Source organism: Lactuca saligna, chromosome 7 (genome assembly GCF_052625555.1).
Source record: "Lactuca saligna cultivar CGN05327 chromosome 7, ASM5262555v1, whole genome shotgun sequence".
Taxonomy (NCBI): domain Eukaryota; kingdom Viridiplantae; phylum Streptophyta; class Magnoliopsida; order Asterales; family Asteraceae; genus Lactuca; species Lactuca saligna.
In genome coordinates this window covers 105,882,336-105,895,198 of record NC_136423.1, presented here as the reverse complement: position 1 = coordinate 105,895,198, position 12,863 = coordinate 105,882,336, and the positions used below count along the sequence as shown (strand labels likewise).

At 30.1% G+C, this 12,863-nt stretch overlaps 1 protein-coding gene across 2 annotated transcripts; it reads right to left on the bottom strand.

Annotated features, from left to right (window-relative positions):
* Window positions 1-3,995: 3,995 nt before the first annotated feature.
* LOC145004716 (Major facilitator superfamily protein) lies at window positions 3,996-12,600 on the bottom strand. 2 transcript variants are annotated; one of them, XM_078963694.1, is made up of 9 exons: window positions 12,278-12,600; window positions 10,879-11,090; window positions 10,177-10,241; window positions 9,752-9,914; window positions 7,490-7,638; window positions 7,114-7,347; window positions 6,613-6,781; window positions 6,337-6,429; window positions 3,996-4,418 (listed from the first exon to the last, which is right to left on the bottom strand). In XM_078963694.1, exons 1-9 carry the CDS (start codon window positions 12,525-12,527, stop codon window positions 4,113-4,115), a joined length of 1,641 nt encoding a protein of 546 aa, XP_078819820.1. In that variant the 5' UTR covers window positions 12,528-12,600; the 3' UTR covers window positions 3,996-4,112. The 2 variants fall into 2 exon arrangements, with proteins under 2 accessions (XP_078819820.1, XP_078819821.1); XM_078963695.1 differs by lacking the exon at window positions 12,278-12,600 and adding an exon at window positions 11,659-12,257.
* Window positions 12,601-12,863: the final 263 nt, after the last annotated feature.

Genomic DNA, 12,863 nt, shown 5'->3' with positions numbered 1-12,863 from the left:
GAAATAACCATTGATGATTTTATTAAAAAAAAAATACTACAACTTTTGATGATTTTATAGACCACTTTAAGTTGTTTAAATTATATATAAAACGTAAGTTGATTTGTATATAAGACAAATAACAAATAGTCTTGAAAAATACTAGAACTTTTAATAACATAAAAACACTACAACATCTACTATTACATTTACATCAAATAAAAATTATTAAACACTTATAAATCATTCAAAATGAATATTTATAAATCAAAATACCTTGATGTATAAAAACATTGTTATAAAAAATCACGTTGAAATAATCATTGATGTGGCATAACTCAGTGTTTTTTTTTCAAATCATTAATATTTGAATTAAAAATTCTTTCAAACATATGAATTTATTTATCAAAACTTACTTATATACTACAAATATAGTTATAATATGTATAAATAAGTGGAAAATAAAAAGGAATTGCATATTAATAACAATAAGTTAAAAAAAAAAAAAAAAAAAAAAAAAAAAAAAAAAAAACTCTCTAATGTAGTGGAAAATAAAAATCATGACTAATTACATTAAATTTGAAAACATAACTGCATTGAACTTAGAAAACTCTTGAGATGTAATGAGAGTTTCGAACTCTTGAGTTGTGCACAATAATATAATATGAATACTGACAATTATATGTTATAATAACAATATTATCGACATTTATCATTGAAATAATGGCTTTTATACTAAGTTGCGACTAATACTATAATTTTTAAGTATATGATAAGATAGATATAATAAGTTATGTTTGAATTGAATTAAATAAAGTTTGTGATTTAATATTTTTATTATAAATATTTTTAATTAATTTAGAACTAATTCATTTGAATATTTTTTATTCCTTGTATTATTATTATATTATTTCAAATAAACATATTTTTAATATAACATAATCCATTTTTTTAGTTTTATGTTATTTTAAGCTATTATTATTTTTACTTAATTAAAAACTACATATTTGAAAAAATTCATTATTATATTTAAACAAACTATCTACTTTAGTATTTTTATTTTTATTTTTGTCTTCAAATCTTTGAAATATTGGAAGGGAATGAATGGTTCAAGTAAAATGGTGCTTTGAATTTCAAAGATATAGTAATTATTTAGTATTAAGACCAATTTAAAAATTTATAAAAAAATTTATAAAAAAAAAATGTTAAAAGTTGGTTAGGGAGTGAGGAAGTGTTACAGTTGAGTTATATTTTTATCACTTATATTTTTCTTATTAAAGTTAATATTTTATTTATTTTACTTTTTCTTTATGGTGAAAAAAGAATAGGAAATATGAAATTGATAAATGTAATAAGATATAATAGATTATTTATTTTTATTATTACAAAAACATTTATAAAATGGATACATTCATATTAGTTTTGCGAGAACATAAAAATATATTTTTATAGCACATAAATACTCATTAATTTTTAACAATAAAGTCATATCATATTTTACTTTCTCTTTACGATGAAAAACAAATAGTAAAAAATGAAATTGAAAATTTTAATAAGATATAGTAGATTACTTATTTTTATTACTATAAGATATTTATAAAAAAAGATGGGTACATCCATATTAGTTTTGCGAGCACATAAAGAATGTATTTTTATAAACACAAACAATTCTTGGTTTTCAACAGTAAAGTTATATCATATTTAAAATCATTCGTTTTAATTCGTCACTATCACCAATAATTTGGAATAATAATTATAACCTCATTTTACAAAATCAATTATCAAAAATTCTATTGATGTTATTTACAACAAAATAAACGATAGAAACTAACATAACACGTAACCAATAGCATAAAATACATGTTGAATAATGTTATATTAGACAGAAAAATAGATTGTATTAACATAAAGAGATAGAAAACATAAAGATACATACATGTTAACAACGTTAATTGCTCTAATCGATAAATAGTTACAATTTCTCTTTACTTGCACCCAATTTGAATTTACTTGCACTTACATTTGGAAAAATTGCAACTGCTCTCTTACATCCATGGAATCACTCACATAACTCTTCAAACCCTACCAAAATAATCTATCATTTTGTGTTGACATACATGCAATATGCAAGCTACAATGTTTGTATATAGGCTAATTATTTCATTTAACCCATCAATTAAATAAGATGGTTTGAAGAGTTTTGAGAGTTAAATAGTGTATGGAGTTCCAAATGCAAAAGATTTAAGGCGAATGCCCACGCGTTGTGCAAAAACACTTATGTAGTTGATGTCTTTACAAATATACGTTTTTTTTAATATAGCAATAACGTTGTTAAATTTGATATAATACTTCGTATACTAAATTGATATATTATATTTATTATTTTGAATTATATTATAATATATACATTTATTATAATTGCATAATCTCAATTGTTTGAATGACTTCTACCCACGAGTTACACATGAATAAAATTAAATATAATGTGTGGTTTAATGTTATTTATAGTTGTTATTGTTAATTAATTTTTAAAAATTTATTTGCTTGATATATTAATTTCTATAATTATAATTATTTAAAAAAACAAACACTGTTTTTTTATTTTAAGGTAATAATATAATCATTTATATAGAATTATTTCTAAGTATTGTTATTGTAAGTTATTTTAAACTACTTATTTGAAAACTTTTAACGATTATAAAAATATCTTTATGAAATATTTTAGTTAAATTGATATTACAATTTAGTTTTTGCATTTATCACTTTTAATAAATTGTAAATTATTCTTTTGTTTTTTAAGTGGAACTGAAATTTATATTTAAACAGACATTGTGATATTATATTTAAAATAACAATTTATGTATTTTGTCCAAACTGTTAAAATTTTGTAGCTTTAAACTGATCATGGTTTATATAAAACAATATATTAAATCTAATAAATTAAGTATAATATGTTAAAAGTTAAAAACATAACTTTATAAGTAGCAGTAAAAATATTATTCTAAAATTTAAATTTAGTATATTTATGATTACATTTTAGATTTGATATTTATTAAACCTTATTAACCAACTTATAATCATTATTAAAAAAAACACTACAATTAATCACTTTTAACTATTTATAAAATATTCTTTGAGTTGTTTAAATCAAACTAAAATTTATATTTAAATTGATCCTGTTTTGTATTTTATACAAATTGTTCCAAAATTATATCTTTAAAATAATAATGGTTTACCTCCAACAATATATTAAAACTAATAAATTTAGTTTTTATATGATTGCACTTTACGTTTAATATTTATTTAACCTTATTAACCAACTTATAATTATTATTAGAAAGAAATTGAAAAATCATGAGAGTTTCAAATGAATGTGGTGAAAAAAAAATACAGAGTTTCAAATGAATATGGTGAAAAGAAAAATATTACCTTTATAATATAGTATATAATAGTTTATATATGATTACACTTAATGTTTAATATTTATTTAATATTATTAACCAGCTTATAATTATTATTAGAAAACTTGAAAAGTCATAAGAGTTTCAAATGAATATGGTGAAAGGAAAAAAATACTTTATATATATATATATATATATATATATATATATATATATATATATATATATATATATATATATATAATTTTAAAATTTATAAGAATATAGATAATAGATGTAATATAAAAATCAAAAAGTATATTACCATTTTCAATCATTATCCCTATTATAAACCACTAAAGTTTGTATACGGTTCTTCTAGAGTTATCTAAAACCACTAAACCACTTTTAGCAAAGATTACCCATTTATCTAGATTAATGTCTTTATTATCCCTTTATCCTTGTTCAAAGGATTTGTTGGTATCAACTTATTTATATTTTTGCGAATAACGATTCTTATAGTTTTCATCATCTTTTCTTGATATAAAAATAATAGCAAAATTTTACCCACTTATCAAGTTTAGGTTTAATATGTTGTTCCCAACCTAGAATTTGGGTTGGCTACAACAAGTACTCTAAACAAAGTTGATTAAAGATATTGATGAATCTAAGAATATTTACAGTATTGTTATGATGATCTGTTTATATATAAGTAGTGTTAGAAGGGTTATGTGATGATGAGTATGAGTAATATCAACTAGACTTGAACTGAACAGGGACATCTTCCTTTGGTTTGGGATTGGGAAGGGGATTATGATTGGGAAGAAGGTGTAGGAGTGGCAATGGTAGCAAGGAGCTGAAGTTGCAGATGATTATAAGAAGGGCCAAGCTGTCAAAGCGATCCTTGGTGATACCCAAAACCTGGGTTAAACCCGCACCAAAAAGACCCCCAAGGACACTACCACCATTCGATACAGACATCAGGGTTGCAAACAGCGTTGCTTCCATCCCCTCAGGACACAGCCTTGCTGCTAGAACAAGAACTGGCATGAAAGACGCCTGCAAAAAAAATCAAAATTCAAATAACTTTTTGTTTATATTTTTCTTTATTACACCAACACAGGATATGGGATGTCACCTACTTTTCGTTTATGCTCCACTCAAGTATATCAGATATCATCATCACTACACTAATCCACTCGTCCAATATCAGACGACTCAACCCTAATAAAAACTGAAACCCATCTTTTTACTTCGTTTAAGTTTCCGTCTTTTGGTTTAGTTTAACCAGATCCTTTTTTCAAGTTTTTTTTTTCAACCGAAACTATTGTGTGCGGACGTGAGAACAGTACTATTCTATAAGAATTAATACCAGAATAGGTTTTTTAGTAATATAAATGCGTTCAACCTCACACAACTATTGTCATTTTAATGCATTCTTAATAATTCTTATTCATTTTTGTTCTCACGCATAATTTTTATTCTTACAGAACTACTCAATAAACATTCTCACAGAATGAGAATAATAATAAAAAAATCTATAATAACCTTATATACGGTTTAATAAGAATGTGTGATAATGACAATAATTATGGTAACATCTCTGTGTGTGTGTGTGTGTACAATTCTATTGGTTTAGTTCAGTTTATATTCTAGCTTTAAAACAACAATTGTTCTCTGAATTCTCTCCTTGTTAATAGGTATTATACATCTTTTTTTGGCAAATTGCGGGAAATACTTCACTCTTTTTACCAAAGTTGGCAATATACTTCCCTATTTACCAGCATACTTGCTTTACACATAAACGGCAATGTATGTGGTTACATTCCTTTATTGGCAATAGCAAATTAGCAATGTTTAACAAATATAGTACATGTAAAAAAAAGTAGCAAGCACTGCCCATATTTGTAGCGCGAGCGAGCAAAGTTTTCACCACCAATTTTTTGTTTTTCCAATTAAACCAACCATACAAGTTTGAGACATTGTTAATTTATATTGACCATAATGACATGTGATATCAGGTTAAACAGGTTTTTGGCTATTTTTGATAATTTGGCATATGATGTGGCATAACTATTATCATCATCATTATTATTATTATCCTCTTTAGTAAATGAAGGCTTTTTTGTCACATGTCCTCTTCTCTTTTATTTGGACACATGGCATTTTCTAACATTTTTAAATTTTCTATTTTCCACTTGTCATTTTATTGTATTTTTCATTTTATTAAATTAAAATTCCACATTTAATATGTAAGGTAAAAATATATGTAAGGTATTTATTAGAAAGGGTTTATATATGTAATGTATCCAATACATAAAAGCCTCATTAATTTTAATAATTCAAAAAAATTCTTATTTTTCTTATAAATTCAAACTTTTCAAATTGTTAAAATTTTATATTTAATTTTTTTTATTAAATAAACCCATGTGATACATGGGTCTCACACCTAGTCCTCCTTAATAAATGAAGGTTTTTTGCCACTTGTCAATCTCTCATGAGTTTTGACACTTGTCATTTTGTAGTAATTTTGAAATAAATATTATCCACTTGTCAATTTTTGGTTTGTTTTAATTTTTAATTAAAATCATATACTTATACATGTAAAGTATTAAATATCATATATATAATATTAAATTGTAATAAATAAGTTTCTTTCTTTCTTATTTTAAAGTTGTACATTAAAAATTATTTTATTTTTATAGTTTAAGTTTAATCATTTTTTAAATCAACCCGTATAATATACGGGTCTCACACCTAGTTATTATTAAAAGAACCGACAAGCACATACACTTTTCTTTTTTCTTCTATAAATACGCCATATAAGGCAAAAGAAGGGGAAAAAAAGTAAAAATGGTTGTATTAAACAGATGTCTCAAACTTGTAATTGTTATTGAATTGTGTAATTGTTATTGAATTGGCCTCTAAGCAAAGAAAGCAAAACGTAAATGTAGGTGTAGAATGACTTATTACATACCTGACCAAGAACCGTTATGATTAAAGAATCCCCAATTGCAAACCACTCATCACTTATACCAAACTGCCTATTTAGCCCGGTCACAAGGATAAGCTACAAATAATAAAATCCGTAGAATAGATTAGTGCAAAATCCATAAGGCAAAACCTACTTTCATCAGCCCATGAATAAAAAAGTATATTGATTTAATTTGAATAAACTGGTAATAGTGTTAGGAAAAGTAACAGATAAAAGTAGGTTGTGGATTTTGGGGAAAAAAAGAAATTTAATACAAACCTGAGTGAGGCCAAGGGCAGTACCAGTAAGAGTAGTAGCAAGAAAAATTTTGCGCAAAGGAACATTTTTCAGATATCCATTATAAAGTCCAACACCAAGAAGCGAAGCAATTGATGTCACAAGCTTAACACGCCCCAGGAACTCTGGTGTAAAACCCAGCTTATTTGTTCTGTATGCACAACAGAGAACATACATGTCTTGTGTCAAAAAAGATGGCCCTGTTTATTTTGTTACACAGAATGGGACAAAAACTGGAATCTATTATTCCCTCCTGAAAAAGAGGTCTGTGCAAAAATGCCCTCCCTCCTCATCATTGAAAATAGCCCTTGTCTAAGGCTAATTTAGATACCATATACATCTTGTGCACAAACGAGAGATGTAGAGTAGAGTGTCTAGCCTTTTTTTTTTAATTAATTAATTAGTTCATGGAAAACGCAATACAACTTGCACTGCACAACAAAAGGTAAATATAAAATATATAATATATGATGATGTGCGTACGTGAAGTAAAACATGGCGGATTCGGAGTGAGGAGTTGCCTGCCAGAGAAATATAAATAAAGTGGGAAGGAAGACATTGGGTTGTCTAACCGCTTGCCACAGCTGAAGAATACTAGTACTAGTACTAGTAGTAGTAGTATCTTTTGATGAACCACGCCCCATACGTTGCTCTCTGACTAACACAGCAACCGCAGATGTCAACAAAGGAAGCAATGCCGTAAGACCAAAAACAAACCTGTGAAAATTAGCACAATAATTCTTCATTTACACACCACATCAGTTGATTGGGGATTTTTTTTTTTTTTTTTTTTTTTTTTGGGGGGGGGGGGGGGGGGGGGGGTTAAAGTCATGTACCACATTTGTTGTTTTGAGCATACCTTACACCATAAGCATGCACCAGGGAGCCACTAAAGTAGGAGCTTACGATTCCTCCAAAGGCCGAGGATCCCCAACATAGTGATTGAAGAGATCCTGATACACTTTGTGTCTCACCACGTGCTCTCTCTACAACCATGGAATCTACGACCTACAACAACACTTAATAGTTTAAACCATGGAATCTACAACCTACAACAACACTTAATAGTTTAAACCATGGAATTACAATTTACAAACAAACAGACCACCAGCATTCTCTTGACTTTAATTGTTGCTCTGGCTCATTGTGATACGAACCAATGTGGGGGTCGGTTTGGTCAAGTGTACAGGAGGCGTCAGAAGGGATAAAAAAAAAATGGCTGGCAATAAGTTATTTTATTTATTTAATTAATTTAGTTATGTTTCTTGTTTGCTAAGTTTCCTATTGAATATTATCTAGTTATTTTAGGAAGATATTCTGTTAGCAGGACACTATAATTATGGTGCTCCATTGATTGTTTGATTTTTATGCGATTAATGAAATTTAGTCTTCTGACTTGGGAGACTACCTATTCTCAAACACAGGCACTTTTCAGACCCTTCTAGGAGCACCATAATTATAGTGTCCTGCTAACAGAATATCTTCCTAAAATAACTAGATAATATTCAATAGAAAACTTAGCAAACAAAAAACATAACTAAACTAATTAAATAAATAAAATAACTTATTGCCAGCCATTTTTTTATCCTTTCTGACGCTGTACACTTGACCAAACCGACCCCCACATTGGTTCGTATCACATTGCTTATTTGCTTTGATCTGGATGGAGGGTGGGGTTTTTGAAATTGTAAAAGACACCGACTTTCTGAAGCAGATAAGTAGAATTAACCTTAATGACAAAGGAACAAAAGGAGGTGTTGGGTGTGGGTACCATATAATAAAAACAATTCTCAGTGTGTTGTGGTTTAAGTTGATCTACATTTGCTCTTGGGAATTGGGATCCAGTTGTGGTTTTGTATTTAAGTAGGGGAGACTGTAACAACATATTTTGGTGTTTCACTTTCACCTATTATTACCTAAGTTTTACATACTCCTTCCTCACCATTCTCCTTCATACTCGTAGGTCCATGTTACTTATCCCAACTAATTCCCCCATCCTTTGACCAATTAAAGTGATTACAAGCCAACTAAGGTTGTGTTTGTTTGTTACGCTACGCAGAACTCAACGTACAAGCTTTCTAGGGCAATTTATGATGATGAGGAGAGCCCAAACAAGATCCAGCCTATCTTGTTCCACCTTTCTAGATAGGACAAGACAAAAGATTCCTTCCTAGTCCAATGGAGCCTAATTCTCTACATTTTAGAGAATCAAGTGCTAAACTGATCAACTCTCAACCAGTCAAGGATCATTTATTGGATACATGTGAAGAATTAGCTATGTGGAGGGCTACAGTTCTCACATCACCTCCTTAAGGTAATTTCCTTCCAAATCAATGTAATTTCCATATTTCTATTGTGATTTTGTTAGCAACCATTATAACTTTTCTCTTAATGATTTAAGTTGTGCTTTACTCAATAGCTAGGCAACGCGCATGAGCCACCATGCCAATAATACCCTAGATTAGGTGCGATGATGAGTGCTATGTGTGATTCATGTTTTAATTCATCTACTTTGGTTTGGATTAGATTATATGATGTGGCTATGATTTGGTAGAAATCCACATTTTCAATTATTTTTCTAAAATCCCCAAATCATATGTTTCATTAGTTGTTGTAAAGTAGTAGGCTAGGCTGTAGTTATAGATTAATAGCAAACAACAAATCAATTAATTTTTACCACATAGATAATCGCTAAAACCTACAAAGTGTGGTTTCCAAAATTAAACAATATGCTGGTGATTTTTATTAGGTGGGACTTGGGACAAATACCTTTCTATTTTTTATATAATTTTTTCTTAAAGCTTGGTTTTATAGGTCCTCGCCACACAATTAAAAATTATATTGAAGCATATTAAGTACTGCTTCTATTTAGACCAGCGATTAAAACTACTGCAAGTTTACAACTTTTTATATCCTCAACTCAAATAAGATTAGATATACACAGGGTGCAACACATTATTAGACTAACCAACAACTCATAATTAACAGGGTTTTTGAGTCCTAAAATAGAGAAGCAATTTTTTGAAGCAGTGAGATTGGTTTCGGGTCCCAAATCCTAGGATTTTTATGTCTACACAGCCTACGTAAATAAGGATACAATACAAGTAGTAGTGGTACTTACAACATCTGAAAATGCAACAGAAAGAGAGCCAAGAAGTATGCATAAAGCAGCACCATACTTGCCATCAACAAAACCGGCCATTAAACTCCATGAAAGAGCTCCAAGGAGTCCAGATAAAACTAGATACGACCTTCTTCGATACCCAAAAAGTGGGACTGAGTCACTACAAAAAGAAAAATGATTTCATGCAATGTAAGAATACTTAATTGTTAATCGTTATGCACAACTATGATGTCAATGGGACCCACACCCGCTCCTCTCTTCATCTCTCTCTCTCTCTCTCATGCGTTGGTTGCGTGAGCGTGAATGTGAATGTGAATGTCCTCAACCTCACCATTCAAAGTTTGTCCTGTTCTGTCCAGTCCAGTTCAGTGTAACAAAAGCAGCCTACAGGTTTTGTAGTAAAAATATAAATATGCACCCACCTGATAAAACCATACACCGGTTTAATAAGCCAAGGCAACGCTGAAAAACCGGTTATCACAGCTGTCTAGTCAACCATGTAATAACGTATGGCTGGTTAGTATTAGCTAAATAAATATTAATAACTGCAAACTAGATTATGGGCTAATCCATAAACATATTAACAATAAAACAGTAATCTTCTTCTCTATTCCTTTTGTAAAGGCCAACCTTCGGACTTGAGTGAAACTTCATTTGACAGAAACATTCAGCTTAAACATACAGTATATATATATATATATATATATATATATATATATATATATATATATATAAAGTTGCCCTTTTAGAAAATAGAAGGGTATTTAAGAACCTATATTATTAACAAGAAGGAGATGCTTGGGATTGAACTCCACAGGTTTTAGGGCGGAATTTAGAGATCCATCGGTCAAAGGATGTTGTGAATCCCAACCGAATTGAATTTTGTATTCATTAACAACTAAACGCCAGGCCGGAATGAAATTCTGTGAACCTAAAAGAATTTATGTGCAGAGACAAAAATAACCTCTAAAGATGTGTGGCAAAACAAAGAATGAAAGAGTGACACAGGTGCACAAAGTCTCCTTGGTTTTGCACAAAAGGGACAGAAAGGTAGATTTTGTACACATTTTCACTTGTATTCTATTAAGTGCAAAAAAAAGGTAAATATACTAATATTGATGTACCTCCGCAGGGTCTAGATGTAAATCATCCTTTAAATAAAAGCTGACAGCGAGTCTAGAAAGCCCCAAGACTCCTTGGACAAAATATACCATAGCAACTGCACAATTATCCGGTGTTAGGTCTACACCATAACAGCTAACAGAGCGGATAGAGTATTTATTTTTATTCTTCTGAGGCAAGGTTTGACTAGAAGAGACTGCCCCATCACCATCACCTGCAACAATGTCACTTAATATTAATAAATATGAGCATAAAGAATCCCTGTTAACCTAAAAAATGGTAGCAAAAGATATATTCCATAAATAAACCATATTTCTTAACAAGGAAGGAGGAGGACAGAAACAGAACAGTGCATTCATGTCAGCAACACAAAATTGCAATTCTTTGTCCCACTCAAAAAGATGGAGCAAGGATTCCCTCTTGGTCTCTCTCGTCTATAGTCTGTACAAAACACATGAATGTCCTCCTCATCCTCATCCTCATCATTACAAACTTTATCCCATCCAGTTTTCTTCCATGTAACTAATGTAGCCATAGGGTTACTAGTGAAGGGAAATTAATGGTAAATCCAAAAACAAACTAAACTGAAAATGTAATAATAAAATATTAAACAAGGAAAAAGACCAACTAACAACCAGAAACTAGTATATACCGATTTACAACATAATAATAAAAAGACATAATTTTAATGATTCATTTATCATCAAACAGCCCTCTCTTATTAAGAAGCATAACTTCATTTGCCAATTCAACAAGTTGTAGTGTACTACAAAGTATCATACACTGTTTGGTGTTTCCCTAACATTTTGGAACTGAGAATAATTTCGCCTGTTGCGCATCAATCTCCAACCCAGAGAGGCACATTTCATTTCAAGACCACACAGATATTCCTACATCCAAAGCAAAGGGAAGAGCATACATCAACCGATTTGACTTTGCTGATGGTTAACTGTATCTAGTTATCTGTTATTCCCATGTGAATAATTTGTCTAAGCTGCTTGTATTTTGAATCATGGTTACAAGTCTAGATGAAACATCAGAAACCCTAAGTACAACGGCTTATTAGTCTAACATGTCATTAATTCTAGCATGTTCTCAGATCCTCACCCCATCACTCCCACAGGATGCCAACTGATTCTAATTCTAGTATACTCACAGATCCTAACCGTGTGAACACCACCGGAGTGCCCAACTTCGCCCAAACTGATTGTAAATTTGGCTAACTGAATCCACACTAATAACTCTGCTTGCTGCAAGACCGTCAATTCCCACACACCATATGCTCAAAATACCGCAGATAACAAGATATAACTAGAGGCGTCTACTTCCTAAACAACATAATAGTAGTAGTAGTACATATACACTACAAGTGTAAAAACCAAATTATCACTTCATCCTTACGGTTTCTGGAACTAATAAAGGGCTCATCCTCAGCTGGCATAGGAACTGTGACTGACATATCGCTTTGCGGCGGCGGTGTGGAAGTGGAATGTGTTCTACTGCCTTTAACCGGAACCCGCTTGACGGAGGCGGGGACAAAGGTAGATGGTCTCCCCGGGATCTGAGAGAGGCTAGCAGAGAGAGAGACGTAAGGGAGAATTGAAGAATTTGGTGACGTTACGACAGAGATTGGAGAAGTCGTGAATATCATTTTTAAATGCCTGTTTTTGCAGGCTCGTGCTACCAATTTTATGCTGATATTCAACAGACTCCCTATGTTTAGAGGAAATGATTATCGCCATCCTTTTCATTTTCTCTTCGAATTTTACCCTATTTAGGGATGTGTGGTGTCTTTTTAGAAAAAGATTATAGGTGAATTTTTAGAAAAAAATTATAGGCGAAAGATGTTTGGTAAAAGATTTTTAAAAACTATTTTAAATTTTGCAAACAAGGAAAATAAATTTTTTGGAAAAGTTAGGAAAACTTAACTTTTTGAAACTTTTTCAAAAACATCTTTTAGCATCTAAAAAACTAACCCAAACACCCC